This window comes from Coregonus lavaretus (genome assembly GCF_964263955.1).
Source record: "Coregonus lavaretus genome assembly, chromosome: 3".
Taxonomy (NCBI): domain Eukaryota; kingdom Metazoa; phylum Chordata; class Actinopteri; order Salmoniformes; family Salmonidae; genus Coregonus; species Coregonus lavaretus.
Genome location: NC_139990.1, coordinates 67,203,971 through 67,222,497, shown reverse-complemented (window position 1 = coordinate 67,222,497; position 18,527 = coordinate 67,203,971). Strand labels below are relative to the sequence as shown.

General features: G+C 42.7%; 1 protein-coding gene across 1 annotated transcript in view; it reads left to right on the top strand.

Moving 5' to 3' along the window:
• LOC311112148 (protein argonaute-3) overlaps positions 1-17,762 on the top strand; it is a 40,434-nt gene extending 22,672 nt beyond the window's left edge. Inside the window, exons 9-19 of the mRNA XM_084155122.1 lie at positions 155-274; positions 3,154-3,276; positions 5,175-5,308; positions 6,325-6,509; positions 6,822-6,981; positions 7,662-7,752; positions 8,072-8,266; positions 8,671-8,805; positions 9,552-9,653; positions 10,032-10,231; positions 10,944-17,762. Of these exons, the coding sequence (XP_084011248.1) occupies positions 155-274; positions 3,154-3,276; positions 5,175-5,308; positions 6,325-6,509; positions 6,822-6,981; positions 7,662-7,752; positions 8,072-8,266; positions 8,671-8,805; positions 9,552-9,653; positions 10,032-10,231; positions 10,944-11,052 (1,554 nt within the window). The 3' untranslated portion in view covers positions 11,053-17,762. The remainder of the gene's footprint in view (positions 1-154; positions 275-3,153; positions 3,277-5,174; positions 5,309-6,324; positions 6,510-6,821; positions 6,982-7,661; positions 7,753-8,071; positions 8,267-8,670; positions 8,806-9,551; positions 9,654-10,031; positions 10,232-10,943) is intronic.
• Positions 17,763-18,527: the final 765 nt, after the last annotated feature.

The window sequence follows — 18,527 nt, the reverse complement described above, 5'->3', positions numbered from 1 at the left end:
GATGGCTCGGATATTATCTTTTCACATTGTCCTTTTTAGCGTGGCTTCAGCAACTATGGTGGATTGACTCAGTTTGGCCATATAGTGTGATTCAGGCATTAGTGAATAAAATGCTTTCCAATATACTCAATGCTTTGGTTCTGTGTCCCTGCAGGTGTGTAACATAGTAGCAGGGCAGCGCTGCATCAAGAAACTGACAGATAATCAGACGTCCACTATGATCAAAGCCACGGCTCGCTCTGCACCTGACAGACAGGAGGAAATCAGCCGGCTGGTGAGTCAGTGGTGCCGCCTGGTGGCATGGAGGCTTATTTACTCTTATACACTGGGTGGGTCTAATCCTGGATGCTGATTGGTTAAAACCCCATTCCAGCCAGTGTCTATTCCACAAGTGAACACCGGCTATATCTATGATGTTGAAATGCCTATTTACTCTGTTGCGTCTGACTGCGCAATCCACTGTCTCATCAGCTCAGCCAGGCAATTTACGTACTAGATTTTCACAGTAAAAAACATCTAGACATTATCTCCCATTTCTTTTAGACTAGCAATTGGTTTTCAACAGCAGAGAATTGTAATAACCTTGCTGTCTGTCTCCGACATTTGCAACATTGTTTCAATATTGAAATTTGATCTCCAGTTGTCCTACGGTAATGCACGTGTCGGGAGTCGGGACGAGACAGACAGGCTGGCAACTTTTCTCAGCCAGTCGAAATCATGAATCAGCATCATTTTTATGGATATACAGTACCAGTCAAAAGTTTGGACAACTACTCATTCAAGGGTATTTCTTTATTTTTACTATTTTCTACATTGTAGAATAGTAGTGAAGACAACTATGAAATAACACATATGGAATCACGTAGTAACCAAAAAACTGTTAAACAAATCAAAATATATTTTAGATTTTAGATTCTTCAAAGTTTCCACCCTTTGCCTTGATGACAGCTTTGCACACTCTTGGCATTCTCTCAACCAGCTTCATGAGGAATGCTTTTCCAACAGTCTTAAAGGAGTTCCCACATATGCTGAGCACTTGTTGGCTGCTTTTCCTTCACTCTGCGGTCCATCTCATCCCAAACCATCTCAATTGGGTTGAGGTCAGGGGATTGTGGAGGCCAGGTCATCTGATGCAGCACTCCATCACCATGCGGGTTAAGTGTGCCTTGAATTCTAAATAAATCACAAACAGTGTTACCAGCAAAGCACCCGCACACCATCACACCTCCTTCTCCATGATTCATGGTGTGAACCACACATGCGGAGATCATCCGTTCACCTACTCTGCGTCTCACAAAGACACGGCGGTTGGAACCAAAAGTCCCACATTTGGACTCGTCAGACCAAAGGACAGATTTCCACCAGTCTAATGTCCATTGCTCGTGTTTCTTGGCCCAAGCAAGTCTCTTCTTCTTATCGGTGTCCTTTAGTAGTGGTTTCTTTGCAGCAATTCAACCATGAAGGCCTGATTCACACAGTCCCCTCTGAACAGTTAATGTTGATGTGTCTGTTACTTGAGCTCTGTGAAACATTTATTTGGGCTGCAATTTCTGAGGCTGGTAACTCTAATGAACTTATCCTCTGCAGCAGAGGTAACTCTGGGTCTTCCTTTCCTGTGGCGGTCCTCATGAAGCTGGTTGAGAGAATGCCAAGAGTGTGCAAAGCTGTCATCAAGGCAAAGGGTGGCTACTTTGAAGAATCTCAAATTTAAAATATATTTTGATTTGTTTAACACTTTTTTGGATACTACATAATTCCATATGTGTTATTTCATAGTTTATGTCTTCACTATTATTCTACAATGTAGAAAATAGTAAAAATAAAGAAACCCTTGAATGAGTAGGTGTGTCTAAACTTTTGACTGGTACTGTATGTACGAGGAAATGTCAATAGAAAAACACGAAATGCAGCTAGTTTGCTGTGTTCTGGCTACACTGTTTGACTAGACCGTGTTAGCCAAGTTGTCTGGCTGGCTAGCTAGCTAGCTAGCAAGCAAGGGATAAGAACGTTGCCAGCCATCATGGCAATGGAACATTTAGAACAAACGACTGGGTTGCGTCGATAGATTTAGAACAAAAATACTTAACGACTGGGTGGTTGGCAACCGATAGAACGAACGACCAGCTGGCTTGGGTAGCAACCCTAGATTTATGTCGGGATTATATCTCGTGGAATGATGAAATAGTATGAATAAATTAATCAAAATAACGTTTTTTTAATGAAGATGTCAATCATTATTTGAATATATTGGTAACCCGTTGTATAAAAGTGATAATGCCCTCGAAGCCGGTGTTTGGAGGATATATTGGTACGGTTTGCCGAAATGTCTCAGAGTAGGATTGCTGATCTAGGATCAGGTTCCCTGTCTTGTTCATTATGATCTAAAAGGCAAAACTGATCTTAGATCGGCACGCCTACTCTGAGACGCTTATTGAATACGGGCCCAGGTCAGTGTTGATTTAAGGTCAGTGAAATGCCAGGTGGGAGATGGCATTGTTGCATCATGGTGGCTAGCTGTCACCAGCACACTGCTTGGCCCTGATGTTTTCTGGAGGATGAGAGAGGCTAGCACCGCTGCCTCCAACGCCATTAGACCCCATCAGATGGCATCTCCTTCAGGCTCTGCTGCTGTTCTGCCTCTGTCACCGTATTAAACGGACTCCCCATCTCCCACCTGGGATTAAAACATACCTCTGGCTGATAGTGCACTGCCAGAGACAGGGACGATGTTGCCTTTTCATTTAGATGCAGATAACCGTCAGCGAATAGGAACTGAATTAAAGTGTGGGCGGAATAACTGAGTGAAAGATGCAGAAGGATTGGACAAACCGAGGGGAAAGTTTGACAATGTTATAAAGATGTCAAAGGTTATTTCAGGACGTTGCATAAGATATAATTCTGGGGGAAATGTGATCTAAAAACACATCTACAAACTTGAGTTGTCTCAACATCAAAACATGGGTCGTATTCATTAGGGCATTCCGTACCAAATAAAAACATTTTTATTTTTGGACAAGTTGAGCGTTTCTAATAGGAGTAGTTTGTTTTCTTCTGTTTTAGTGCATTATGAATATGACACTGCCTTCTGGATAGCAAGTTACCTCACCACCCTAAACACCTCCCTCTGTCTCTCTCTCTGTGTGACCCCTGCAGGTGCGCAGTGCCAACTACGAGGCGGACCCCTTTGTGCAGGAGTTCCAGTTCAAGGTGCGCGACGAGATGGCCCACGTGACGGGGCGCGTGCTGCCCGCCCCCATGCTGCAATACGGCGGCAGGGTGAGCACAGAGCACTTTATGGTACCCTTCTTTTAAATCACGCTCCATACTCTCTGTTTGTTTGACACGCTACCTACCCTCGCGATATGAGGGAACTAACCCCCTTGCTTTGGTTTGATTTGATCTGTTTGTCTTTCCTCTCTGTGAATCATCTTTACAAAGTGTCTAGGAGTAGGTGTGCTGATCTAGGATCAGGTCCCCCTCTTATTCATAATGATTTCTAAGACAAAATTGATCCTAGATTGGCACGCCTACTCTAAGACACTTTGTGAATACAGGCCTGTGTGTGTGGATTAACATAAACTAGTAGTATTAGCTCAATGCGAACACGGCTACATCATTTTTCATTTCTGCTTTTTTTGAGAATGTGTATTACAGATAGCTATGACTCAATTTAGCTTGCTTTTGTGATGTTTATATGCATTTTTTTGGCTCACTCACTTTGGTTTCCAATTTCACTTTATGAAAACAGTCAAATCAAATTGAACCCTTAAACCCGGACCCAGTTTTCCTTACATTAAAACATAAGTGATCAGGACTGCCCAAGGAGACCTCAAATAACATATACCACAAATCTGTTTTTCTGGACATTGGATGAAGTCAGCCTAAACATTTTGGTTTAATTTTGTTAAGACACTCCAGGACCAGACTTTTTTTCATCTTTCGACAGTGTCTGTAAGTTACTAAACCATGTACGTAAACAGCATTTTTGGTGCATATTTCCAAATAAAATGTAATGTTGTAAAATTTTGATTTTAGCCATCAACAATTTTGTGAATGTTCAATTTTGTGAATGCAGATGCTTCTGAATCTGAGAAAAATTAGTTTGGGAAGAGTCTGACTTTCAGGAAATAAATGACCATTAAAGCGAAGTACAATGAATTTAGCTTACCAATCGTAAAACACCTATTTAGACCTAATCACGATCTCTTCAAATGAAGTTACTACATATAGTCCAGTTTGTAACATTCTATGTAATGGGCTTTTAAATTATGTATAATTAATTACATGACTAGATTTATGTCCATTTGAATGTGGTTAGAATTCAGGACATGATGATGATGATGATGATGATGATGATAAACAAAATACAAATGTTATTTACATAGTTTGGGACATTTTTGTTTACTTTTTGAAAGAACCAATATTAAAGACCAAAATATCTCAAAATTGATAAGTAGATGCAAAAATGTCATTTCAGTCTGTGGTGCCTTGCCTTTAAAGGGTTAATTTAAAGGTTAGGGGCAATACAATTTTGACACTTTCAGTGTTGAAATGCTCAAATATTCTTAGAACATTTTCAGAGGACCTTTTGAAGCTTTTTGAAAAAAATAACATTTTAAAACACAGCACCTGTTGTCTTTCAGTCTATACATGTTATGCCTACATGTGTAAATGTGTTTTGGTTTAAATTAGACTATGTATCCATAAAGTGGTGGTGTCTACACACCAGTATTTTATGTGTAATTTCTATATGTGTGCCTGCATGACTTTCTGAAGTGTCTGCTTGACTGTTGAATCTGTACAGCATGTCCTACTCCATTGGGTGTATGCGATAATGTGTGCACCTTTTTTCTATCCTCGTGGGGACCTGAAATCCCCAAATGTCTCCACAAGGATAGTAAGACAAGGAAAATTCTCCCTCGTGGGGACATTTCCCACATCCCCATTAGGACAAAGGCTATTTTAAACTTAGGGTTTAGGCTTACAATTAGGGTTAGGGTTAAGGTTGGGGTTAGGGGAAAATATGATTTTTAATGGAAATACATTTTAGGTCCCCACAAGGATAGAAAAACAAGGGTGTGAGTGTGTGTGACTGAGTGTGCGAGTGTGTGAAAGCACTGTGTGTGTATATGGGCACTGCGCAGCAGATCAACCGTACTACACTGTGGTTTCAGAACCGGACGGTGGCCACCCCAAGTCATGGCGTGTGGGACATGAGGGGCAAACAGTTCCACACGGGAGTGGAGATCAAGATGTGGGCCATCGCCTGCTTCGCCACACAGAGGCAGTGTCGCGAGGAGATCCTCAAGTAGGAACCAACCACTCATCTGTTTCACCCACTTACTATGTGTACAACTGGGTTATGTTCGTTAGGGCACACCGTGGCAAAACATTTTGCAACGAAAAATGAAAATGAGCGTTTCTTATTGGTCCAGGTAGTCCTGCACTGTTTCAGTACATTTTCTTCCATTTGGTGCCTAATAAACATAACCCCCCTCTTCATTAAGCAGCTTCTCACGTAGCCACAGGGATATGGAAAGGAATCTCTCCCTGCTATGGATGTGTTGTTGGAGATGGCCTCCCAGATAAGATAGTGATCCTTGTGTAATTAGTTTGTCCTCTACACCTCTGATACAACCTTCTTAGGATTTACACAGTGACTCTCAAGGATTACATTACTAAACCATTCCCTAACCAACCATATTATATTTGTTCTTTACATCCTTCCTTTTTCCCTCCTCCCCTCCCTCATTTCTCCATCACTCTCTTCCTCCCTCATTTCTCCATCACTCTCTTCCTCCCTCATTTCTCCATCACTCTCTTCCTCCCTCATTTCTCCATCACTCTCTTCCTCCCTCATTTCTCCATTCCTCTCTCTTCCTCCCTCATTTCTCCATTCCTCTCTCTTCCTCCCTCATTTCGCCATCACTCTCTTCCTCCCTCATTTCTCCATCACTCTCTTCCTCCCTCATTTCTCCATTCCTCTCTCATTTCTCCATTCCTCTCTCTTCCTCCCTCATTTCTCCATCACTCTCTTCCTCCCTCATTTCTCCATTCCTCTCTCGTCCTCCCTAATTTCTCCATTCCTCTCTCTTCCTCCCTCATTTCTCCATTCATCTCTCTTCCTCCCTCATTTCTCCATTCATCTCTCTTCCTCCCTCATTTCTCCATTCCTCTCTCTTCCTCCCTCATTTCTCCATTCCTCTTTCCCTCCCTCATTTCTCCATCACTCTCTTCCTCCCTCATTTCTCTATTCCTCTCTCTTCCTCCCTCATTTCTCCATCCCTCTCTCTTCCTCCATCCATTACCCCCCTCCTTCTATAGGGGTTTCACAGACCAGCTGCGTAAGATCTCCAAGGATGCTGGGATGCCCATCCAGGGCCAGCCGTGTTTCTGTAAATACGCCCAGGGAGCCGACAGTGTGGAGCCCATGTTCAGGCACCTGAAGAACACCTACTCTGGACTGCAGCTAATCATCGTCATCCTGCCTGGAAAGACCCCCGTCTACGGTAGAGAGCACCCATAGACATATTCACATGATGTTCATTGGAATCACCTTATCCATGCTGATTCACTGTCTGTCTAGAATTTTCTGTATCTATATAATACTTATGTTCTTTGAAACTCTTGTGTTGCTGAAGCAGCTTTGATAAGAGATGTGTACTGTTGTATGTTAACAGATGGTGTACATCTATGTCTGGTATCTATCAATGCCTTCACTTTAAAGCATAGGTGGTACTTTACTCTTTACCTGCCTAACCTGACTGACTGTTAATCGCACAGAGATTGATTGATGACTGCCTGTTATTGGTCCCATGTAGCGGAGGTGAAGAGGGTGGGAGATACTCTCCTAGGAATGGCCACTCAGTGTGTCCAGGTGAAGAACGTGGTGAAGACGTCCCCCCAGACCCTCTCCAACCTCTGCCTCAAGATCAATGTCAAGCTGGGGGGTATCAACAATATCCTGGTGCCTCACCAACGGTACGTGGCCATTGTGGCTGGAGGATAGGACTGTGGAATGACCATACAAATATTACAATTTTCTTTAGGAAATGTACGTGCCTTTTCTAATTTAGTCATATTTATCTTCCATTAGAAGTGTTTACTTTGCAGGCTGACTAAATTGAATGCACAAATCCGCTTGAAGTATCCACAAAACACGTTTTGTAGCCACATAATCTGAAAGGGAGGCTACAGCTAATATTTTTTCCTAAAATGACTGTGTGCGATTCACAAATGGTTATTTTGATTCACATGTTTCGATTCACCATGATTTAACCGAATCCCAACTACTGTAATCGCGTAGTTAATCGGTTGTTTTGTCAAAGAATCATTCATATGAATCAAATGAATTATTCAAATGTATTGTTTATTTTTTGAGAAATGTGAAGCGGGGCATCCGTTTAAACAGTAAATCAACTTTGTTAGGCTTTACTACAATAGTCAATATCTGTTTCAAATACTGAATGTATTGGTCTTGAGAATGTTTAATTTTTTTTGTACACAAATTACATCAATTTTAATCTCCCAGTTAAGCGTCCTCCAATTTGTTATGATCGAAATAAATGTACGTATTGTGTAATAAATCTTAAACCCTTAATCATATTAGAGACCCTTTGTTTGAACGCTGTCCTCACTGGTCCCTCTCTTCCTCCACCCAGACCCTCAGTATTCCAGCAGCCTGTCATCTTCCTGGGGGCGGATGTTACACACCCCCCTGCTGGAGACGGGAAGAAGCCTTCCATCGCTGCAGTGAGTTCACTTAACTCCTATTGACCTATACCAGGGGTCTCAATCTAATTTACCCCAGGGGCCAAATGTAAAAAATGTTTTTGTACTATTGCAACCATGGGCCACATTTACTAAGACGACCGCAGGCCGCATTAAATAGGCTCGCGGGCCGCATCTGGTCTGCGGACTACATGTCTGAGGCTTCAATTAGCCTGGTCTATACTGTATCGCCACTGCATTCAAGTTCATACTGTTTGTGCAGAGCTAGTCAATTTGCACAGAGCTGGTGTTTTTGTGTATCTCACACACTGTCTCTCTGTCTCTCTCTCTCTCTCTCCAGGTGGTAGGCAGTATGGATGCCCACCCCAGCAGGTACTGTGCCACAGTGAGGGTCCAGAGGCCCAGGCAGGAGGTGATCCAGGATCTGTCCTCTATGGTCCGAGAGCTGCTGATCCAGTTCTACAAGTCGACCCGCTACAAGCCCACCAGGATCATCTTCTACAGGGACGGAGTGTCAGAGGGCCAGTTTAGACAGGTGAACAAAGACTGAGTGACTATCCTGGGGGAAAATGAGTCACTCTAGAACTTCAGAAACTAGAGGGTCAAAGGTTGCATGTCAAATGTTGTTTCCCTCTTTAATTAAACTGATTTAAGTTAGGACATATACCTATCTGTGTAAGTAAACCATTGATGCACTTCCATCAAGATCCACTAAGAGGACATTAGAATAACATACATGGCTGTGACCAAAACATTAAGACACTTATTTACCTGTTACATTGTCAGATGGTGATAAAAGGGTGCAATGTCAAGGCCTATATAATCTGCCTCAACTGGTGTGAACTAGAAAAACTTGCCCAGAGCCGAGATGGAGGACATTCAAAGTCATATCGTCAATAATGGATGTTTTAACCCATTTTATCCCTCTGCCCACCCCAGGTGCTGTACTACGAGCTGCTGGCCATCCGCGAGGCCTGCATTGGCCTAGAGAAGGAGTACCAGCCCGGCATCACCTACATCGTGGTCCAGAAACGCCACCACACCCGCCTCTTCTGTGCCGACCGCAATGAAAGGGTGAGTGGGCCCACTTTACCCCCGCCACCCTCCCAGCTACCTTAGGATGATACCCGTGCCTGATTCTCACTATAGGGCTGAATCCCACCCAAACTGTGCTGGCTCTGACATTTTCTTCTAGCACTGTTCCAACGACTTTAGTAGATGCGTAACCAGGCCAGCTCACTACAGCTTGGCTCAACTCTGTTTGGCACAGCAGTGTGAAAAGCCCTTTATAGATTAGGGGGGAACTGTGTGTTACAGAGTTGGTCCGTGTTCTTTATTACCCACTAGTTTATTAACCGCGCTAAATGGTTGTCCTAATTATCCAATTACAATGTTGTCAATGGGCCTGCTCTCCCTTACCCCTGGTAATTATATTCCATAATAGCATTAGGCCTGAAGTGAATTGGGGGACCTGGAGTGCCACTCAAGGACTGGGAGAGCAGGGCTTTTGGACTTATCACCTTGTTTACAAGTAAAGTGCACTTTTACGGACAGGGAGAAATCTATTTAGTCATTATTCTGGTCATTTGTAGATGACATCATGCAGAGCTGTGTCGGACGCACAGAAAGAGTGGAGATAACTACACCTCCCTTCCTTCACTTTCTGCCGTCATTAAATGAGTCCAAGGGAAAGTTCAATGAATGGACGTGTGTGAAGCTTGGTGTTGAAGTAGAACAGTACAGGACAGATGGAAGGACGTTTTTAACATGGCCAGTTATGAATAATAATAACCCCCTATCGACCTCTTCTCTTCTGTCAGGTTGGACGTAGTGGAAACATTCCTGCTGGCACCACGGTGGACACGGACATCACGCACCCCTACGAGTTTGACTTTTACCTCTGCAGTCACGCTGGAATACAGGTACAGCAGCATTCACCATCTGTTCATCTAGCCTGCTGTCTCACCACACTTTACTCTCAGGAAATGACTTTATGAAGTCTCAGGAAATACGCCTGCTTTTTATAATTTAAACACACTTTATTCACACTGCTTTTGTTGTTTTTTTTGGTAGGTAAACAGTTATTTACTGAAACTAAACTACCAAATACTCTTTGGTTTTGAAGATGAAGAAAATGAAAGACTACATTTGCAAATAAATAGGCCTATAGCTCATTGTAAAACCCAGAGTTTTAGGTGAAAGCCATTGTCTTTCTACATCGCTTTTTATACTACATCTCGATCAAATCCCCAAATTGAGCCGGTGTAGTAAATGTAATGTCTGCTGTCTGCTTTCCCCAGGGCACCAGTCGGCCCTCCCATTACCACGTCCTGTGGGACGACAACTGCTTCACGGCCGATGAGTTCCAGCTGCTCACCTACCAGCTCTGCCACACCTACGTGCGCTGTACCCGCTCCGTCTCCATCCCTGCGCCAGCCTACTATGCCCACCTGGTGGCCTTCCGTGCCCGCTACCATCTGGTGGACAAGGAACACGACAGGTGATTGGGAGGGGTGGGGGTTACTTTATCATTGCACAAAACAATCTGGTCTGGTTTAGTCTTTCTGCATGCTTCGCCTCTGTTGTGCTCAACTCTAGGTTTCATATTTCCTATCTATTTTTGGTGAAATGTACAGTACTGCAATACTGTTGTTTAGTTTTTTTTTGTGTTCTACTGCCCTAAAGCAGCACTAGATATTATACTGCTCCCAAAGCAGCACTAGATATTATACTGCCCCCAAAGCAGCACTAGATATTATACTGCCCTAAAGCAGCACTAGATATTATACTTCCCCCAAAGCAGCACTAGATATTATACTGCTCCCAAAGCAGCACTAGATATTATACTGCCCCCAAAGCAGCACTAGATATTATACTGCCCCCAAAGCAGCACTAGATATTATACTGCCCCCAAAGCAGCACTAGATATTATACTGCCCCCAAAGCAGCACTAGATATTATACTGCCCCCAAAGCAGCACTAGATATTATACTGCCCCCAAAGCAGCACTAGATATTATACTGCCCCCAAAGCAGCACTAGATATTATACTGCTCCCAAAGCAGCACTAGATATTATACTGCCCCCAGAAAGCTAGCTAGCTTTCTACATAAAAAAATGTAGCTTCAAAGAAGTGTATGAATGATAGTTGACCTGTCTTTCTGATCCATTCATGTCTGTCTCTGACCTGCTGAATGACTTCTCTTCTCCCAGTGCGGAGGGCAGCCATGTCTCTGGGCAGAGTAACGGTCGGGACCCCCAGGCTCTGGCCAAGGCGGTGCAGATTCACCACGACACGCTGAGGACCATGTACTTCGCCTGAGCACCACCCCACACCACCATCACTGCATTTAACACACACACACACACCTGCCTCACACACACACACCCCGCCTGCCAGTTAAGGAGGGTTGCAGCCCCCCACAACTAGTCAATCCGGACCTGACACTGTGTAGAGGAAAGAGGAGGGGGGTGGGGGAAGCCCCCCACAATGGACTGAGGATGCAGACAGATGCTGCTTTAAAACAAGAGAGGAAGAACTCGGCACTATTATGCAATATTAAACCAGCCAACTGCTTTTCCTGGGCACCCCGACTCCGCCCCCACCCTCCTCCAGTCCCTCCCTCCTTTTCTTTGGTCATGAAGGAGATCTGTTGTTTTGATTCCGGATGTGTATGGTCGACGTTGCAGAAATCGTTCCCTTTTGTCATCATGCCTTTTTACCTCAACTCAGTTTTTAACGGCAGCACTTTCTGCCCTTTTTCGTTTGTTAGTTCTGTTTTGACTTTTTTTCTTTTTCAAAGGTTGAGGAGAGGAAGAAGAACATAGTTAGTTGTGTGAAGGGTGGATTTCTATCGGTGCAGACCTATCACGGCGCACCAGCTTGCCACGGTTACTTTCCTCTCCTTTCTCCTCCATCTTTTTTTAGCCAACGGTGACTTATCAAAAGTGTGAGCGTGTCAATGTACACTGTGTACTAGGAGACAAACACAAGCGCTTATTGTGAGCACAGTGCCACCTGGAGTTTGAACGGTGTAAATGCTCTCTTCAAAAGTCCCAACCTGTCTGGGTAATAAGCTATGATGCTAATCATATGATTTCTAACTCGTTGTCATTTGACTTGAACCAATAAGTGCTGTGCGCATACAGTGGCACACATCATAGAGGGTAATACAATGATATCACACCCTAGGTCAGTCCCCTATGACATAGGTCTAATGTGCTGTCACATCAACGTACAACATTGCAATGTGACCCTGTTTTGAATTTTCTTTCCTGTACATCATGTGTTTGATATTTAAGATGCTTGTTCTTTTTTAATCATTCTTTCCAGTATTTATTAGTACGCTCAAGATATAGTAATTTAATATGAGACGAGCATTTTTCTGCATTCTTTCTTTCTATCTCATTGCTCTTTCTATCTCTCCGCTCTCTTGGATTTTAATTTGTTGTGGACGATCCTAAATTGAATAACAGATCATGTTGCTTTCCTCTAGTGCAATAATATTTTAGCTGAGGGAAAGAAGCTTCTTCTAGAAGAGAAGGTTTGAATGTCTGGAAGTCTGTAGCAGTGAGTTACGAGAATGTAGCAGAACCCAGATCTCATACGAGAACATGTTTTGAGCCACACAATTTGGCACTTACCCGTTAGTAGAGGGGTTCGGAAGTCTAATGGTTATGCCATTAAGTGTGTTATGGGTTAGAAATCAAGTGCCTGGTTTAGGAAATGAACGTTTAAATGGGGGTTGTATGGATGGATTATGACGTGGAGGTCCTAGCCTTTAAAATGTATTCAAACAAGGAAGTTAAAGAGCTAAGTTTAGCTGGAGAAAGTTGACTTCAAGCTACATTTTTGCCTCATTTTTGCCAGATGTTGCATTACATTGAAATCCTCATGATAGAAAAAACATATGTTGTCTGTGTTAGTTTCTCTTGTTGTCTTTGCCTAATAGCAGCAGTATTTTAGCATATCAAGTTGTGCTGCACTCTGCCTATATCCTCATCAGACATGGATCTAGCTGCTATATCTACATGTACTTAAGGTGACTAAGAATCTAGGCATGCCTCAGAGTCATGATCGGCAGGAGAGCTAAGCCGACAAGTTAATTTTTGCCGTGTAACTGAGCATCCAAACCAATGGTCGCTAGCTGTCTTCTAGAGTCAACAGTTGTATGAATCTTGGAAGTCGGAGAGACTGAGTGATTTGTGTGGTCACTGCTTAGCTCCTATGTGCTCTGTGACATGAGGCATGCCTAGTGGTGTTCAAAAGAAAGACAATAATCTGCACTAAAAGAAGTGTGTGTCGGACCGAACACATGCCTCTGGTGCTATGGGGGGGTGTGGCCTCCTTGCCACACCCCTTTGAGAATTTGGAGTCTGTGTAGGCCTTTGGGGGTGTACGAATGTACCATAGTAAACCTCCCAATGAGGTAGACGAGAGGGTCTGTGTTATGTGGGGCACGGTATGGATTTCACGTCCTAACTGTTAGTGGAAACAGTTGCCATTGAGAATCTCTTGTTTTGACGGTACAATGATACAAGGACACAAAGTTCTCAAGGCAAGGACTGCCCCAATAGGTGAACTGTAGTGAGGTCTAATGGTAGAATCCTGTGTCCCCCTATAGTTGCATTTGACTGCCTTCCCAACTCTAGCCTTCCCCTGGCTGGAAGCCAATGAGTTTGAGCCTTCATGATCTTCACTAGTGTCCAAAAAGCCTTTTTAAAAAGCCAGATTGGAAGAAGTATATATGTACATTTCACATTATTGTAATGCACACCACTTATTTTTGCTAACAAAAAATCTAACATATGTAGTTATATAGTTATTCATCATAGTAATAATATCATTAAAAGTAAACAGTAATTCAATATGAGTTTTGATAATGCAATAGACTGTTGTTGACTCGTGTCCTGTGGCAATGTATAAGATGATTTGTGTATTCCGGCGTGCGTACAGTGGGGGTGGATATATTTCAACATGTAACGTGTCGGGATCGTTCTACTGTTATGGATCGGGATGTGGTGGACTTGTCTCCTCTTCTGAATTCTAGACGTAAGAGATGCTTCTGTTTCTTTCACTCCCTGTTGTCATGGAATACAAATGGAATCATTTGACTTTTTTTTATTTTTGAGCATATTTGTTCTGATCCTGATCGTCTTTCTCAGGCTGGAGTTGATGCCTGTAGAATAGGAGAGAGCGGGAGACACCGGGGCTTGTCAAAGTGTTGTAGACCCACTTTAAAAGGTGTGGTTGATCAAAGAATGAGATGATTACCTTGACTGCTCATCTTTAGTACCAATGTGGCCCGCTGTGTTTTAGGTTAAGCCTTGTGGGTTATGAGGCCCCTATAGAATGAGACTTGGCTTGTAATTGTTGTTGCTTTTCTCTCTCCTCGCACCACCAAGGGCACTTCTTGTGCTCAGAAATACAAAGTGTATAGGCCTCCAGTAAGTCTGCAATGTGACAAAGCCTATAATCTCATTTGTTTTTCCCACTTTCTCCGACTGTTGATTTGATTCCCAATGCCAGAGGACTACATTCCATAGCCAGTAGATCTGCCATGAGATTCCCCTGAGAGAGAAGTGGAGAAAAGATGGAAGAGTAGAGGAAGTTTGCTCAGTAAGTTGGTAAAGAGTTGGGTATGATTGTTTTGTGCTTGTGGCTGGATCGGGTGTATGTAAAGTGAGAAGTAGGGCTAAGTTCCGTTGAGGGAGGTGGTGTGTGTAGATCGGGACATTGTTTTAGCAGGTGACAAGCGTAGCTATCATCCAAGCTGACATTTTGATGAACGTCAATGACTGTATAGAACATTCTGCTTTTCCTGGGCAAAAAAACACATGTTTACATATAGCAGATGTGTTTGCCTAACATCCTTACAACATTACAACTCGCTAAATCATCATCAGTAACGTTTTTCAGATGTGCGTTAGTGTTTTCAGCAGTTCTTTGCTTAGTTTATAGATATTTATGAGCAAGGCCTTTCTAGATCTAAAACATCACCCCAGAGTTTTCTATGCTCTATGGAAAAGTAGCTATATGTGTATTCATTCCATTGTCTATGACGCACAGATATATACTGGATTTTGAGTTGTATGTTTTTTCTTTGCGGGGCGGAAGGTTAACCTATGGCAGAGTGAAGAAGTCCACAGAAAGTGCCTTTCTTTATGGTGGTGCTGTAAAACGAAAGTGAAATTAAAAATCTAAAGATGTATCTCATTTTTGAAAGAAAAAAAACTCATTGCAATGCAGAAACGCCTGCGTTTACACACATGCACAGTACACAAACACTCACACACACAGATACCAAAATGCATACTGCGGACCTGCAGTCTGGTTATTAAAGACATTAGAGTATATGATTTTGGTTGAGCGTTCACTTCTTAGTGGTGCATTTTGAGTCTGGACCAATCGACTCGTTTGGTTGGTACAGTGGAACTTGCGTTGACAAGCGTGGTCAAAGTTAAAACCGATGTGTGTGACACAGCCTGGCCCACAAATGACAAACATAGCACAGCACTTTATAGACTGCCACTCTCACTCGGACACAAAGCCAAGAGGTTTTCTGTCTCTGTTCCTCCTCCAATCCCCATCTCCCAGATACAGTGGAGTATCGAGGACTTGTTATTATGTGAATGAGATTTTCATCCTCTGGGAAAGAGGGGATTACGACACCAAACAAATCGCTAATAAGTGGTCATTTTTAAACGCGTGCCTCCAGCTCGTGACTTCCCTGATGATGGCTCTCAGTCAACCTGCATTTATGTGGTTTCTCCTTAAGAATCTGAAACCACCTCAACGGTTTTTAAGTGTTCCAATGTTAGGCATCCATATTAGGAAGTCTGTAGTATGGCATCCATATTAGGAGGTTGGCAGTTGTCTGGACCATGGCTTTCTCTCATCCTAGTGCAATGCCTGGCCCTGGCCTGTGTCTCTCTTCTCCTTAATTTGAAGGATAGTGGTCCCACTTTCATTGGTGTTTTGGGGCAGTTCGGGTGTAGAATAAGACTGAGGGTCTGTATGAGTCATTTGGGGTACCCGTCAGTCCAGGGGGGGTGATACCTTTTACAAGAGATTTAAAAAACACTGCGCCTCACTTACCTTGGTATGCTGCATATGTTATACTACATGAGAGGAAAAACTGCAAATATTGCTTTGATTATTATTACAGTATAATGCTTGATTAATACCTGATTATGATATTCTTATAACTATTTTAGAGACAGAAGTATAACTGTAAGATATTCTCTTGTTTAGTTTTTTTGTCTTAACACTTATCTGACTTGAGCCGAACTTTTTATTTTGTCGTCCTATTTAAATGTCATTATTTTTAATATATATATAAAAGAAATATATATTGCAAAATATTTTATGCTGTATTTATTGAATGCATAAATGAGCGGCTAGAGTCTCAACATTGGCAGCATGGTGGAGGTGGAGCTAGGGGACGTGGCCTTAAACCCCTCCCCCCTCCATGTTGGAGCCTTATCCTCCCCAAACACACAAGCACAGCAACGTGGTGGTGGGGGGACAGAGGGGCACAGTTGAGCAAGGGGACCTGTTAAATTAGGTATTAATGATGTAGACCCCAGCATCTAGCTGTTAAGCTTTCTGTTTGGTCCCCAGTGAAGGGAAGAGGCCTTGTCATATGTCCTCTTATCTTCTTGTACTCTCTATTCCCTCTCTCCTCCCCGGTTCTCTCCTCCCATCTTGATGAGGCCACACCCACCCACCACTCCCCACATGTTGCATCTCATCTCTGTAGGAGTAGGGAACCTTTACTGAACCACACAGACTGAGCTGAGCCTTGTAAAAACGGACTTCCTCATCCAGAGCTGCTAATACATGTATGTTAGCCATGTAAACTCCCCTGGCCTCGTACAGGACAGGTGGGTGAGAATAGAGGAGAAAAGGAAGGATGGAGGGAGGGACGGAACGATGGTGATAAGGCAGAAGGAGCAGAGGATGTATGGTTAGGTGTGGCTTCTGTCCTTTCATGTCTCCTCTGTGGAGTTTTTCCTTGTGCCAGAGACTTTTACACAGTAAGGAGTAGAGTCTAAAGTCCCATTCCACTCGAATACAATTATCCGCCTTAAGTGTGTTCTTACTTCGTTGTTGGGTTTTATTTATGACTACAGAAGGCCTGAGTTCATTCTCGTGTTTCTTTTCAAACCACTAACAGTGCTATAGTAGTTAGTGAGCCCCGATGTACGAAAGTGTAGCTTTCACCACGTGTATGGATGTAAAAAGAGTAGCCAGAGGGTTCTGAGTGCTGTACTTAGAGACTTGTGCCTGTATAACGAATCAAGGTGTTGTAATAATGAATTGCTGTTCTGTTTTCCCACAGGGTGTCTGTTAGTCGTTCCCACCTCACTCTAGGGTCAGAGGTCAGAGGCATGGAATGGGTCATCAACCCTGTTCAGAACCAAATAGGCTTTTCTTACTACCCACATAGACAAATCCTTTATTTAAGACATGTTTACTCCATTTATGTATCTGTTTGATGTGCAAGCAGATGCTGCTTGCTTTCAGTCCATTCACAGACCAAGTGAGGATTATGAAAAAACATTTGCTCAAGAGATTATCGGATGCTGTTTTCCCAACGTTACACTGTGGTTTGAAGACCCATCTCGTCAGTGGCCAAGAATGCTGGCCTTTTTTAAAGGGTTTCCTTAATGTTTCATCGGTATCTTGAGGTGCTTTTGTATTTGACGTGCGGTCGCTTTGTGTCACTACTTTTAATTGAATGTCCATCAGGAGTGTGTGCTGTGATACCATTTGAGTCCTGAGGCACCAGCTAAAATCAATGGGTGTTTGATGATCCGAACAAGGTAGCCACATGAGTTCCATGCCTCGATCTCTCTCCCTTACTACTCTGTATGTTTCAAACTTTCTGTTGTACCAGCAGGTATTTTTATTTCAGTTTTAAATGTCTCTTTGTTTTATAGTTCCTCCTTTTAGCCCTTTTTAGTGTTGCTTTGTTTCAGTTTGAAGTGTATCTTTCACTAATACTTGCAATAAAAAGCTTTGCTTTAAAACCCCTCGCTTTGTGATATTTGTCTCTGGACCACGCACACACACGTGATCACACACACACACCCCTTAATTTATGGTGGAGTATAAAGAAAATACTCAGGCTATTTGACTGTACCGCTGCAGCCACTAGTCAGTTCTAGTGAAGGTAGGTTCAGCACAGATGTAATGTTACTAAATGGACTGATTATGACACGTCATTGCACTGTGTTCTAATTATTTAGTTATATTATTCTACTGATTCTGTGTTGTTGCACCAGACCGTTGCCTGTAGTGTAGACTCATTGTGGTGCTAGTCTCTTAATTTCAAGGAATGTAAAGAAGTAGTCTTAGAAGTCAGAAGATCTTTTTTGGTAAGTAACTCCTGTATAGTGTTGCACAGGGAGGGTATATTACTGGAAACTTTCTACGTTTACAAGTAATCGACCAGAATTTTGGTAACTTTCGAGGAATATATGGAATTTGATCAGATGACATCTAGTGGCATTCTTGGGTACTTCAGATTATCACAGGTGTCTAATAATTTCTGGTATTCCAGGGTATTTCTTTATTTTTACTATTTTCTGCATTGTAGTATAATAGTGAAGACATCAAAACTATGAAATCATGTAGTAACCAAAAAAGTGTTAAATCAAAATATATTTTATAGTTGAGATTCCTCAAAGTAGCAACCCTTTGCCAAGAGTGTGCAAAGCTTTCATCAAGGCATTCTCTCAACCAGCTTCATGAGGTAGTCACCTGGAATACATTTCAATTAACAGGTGTGC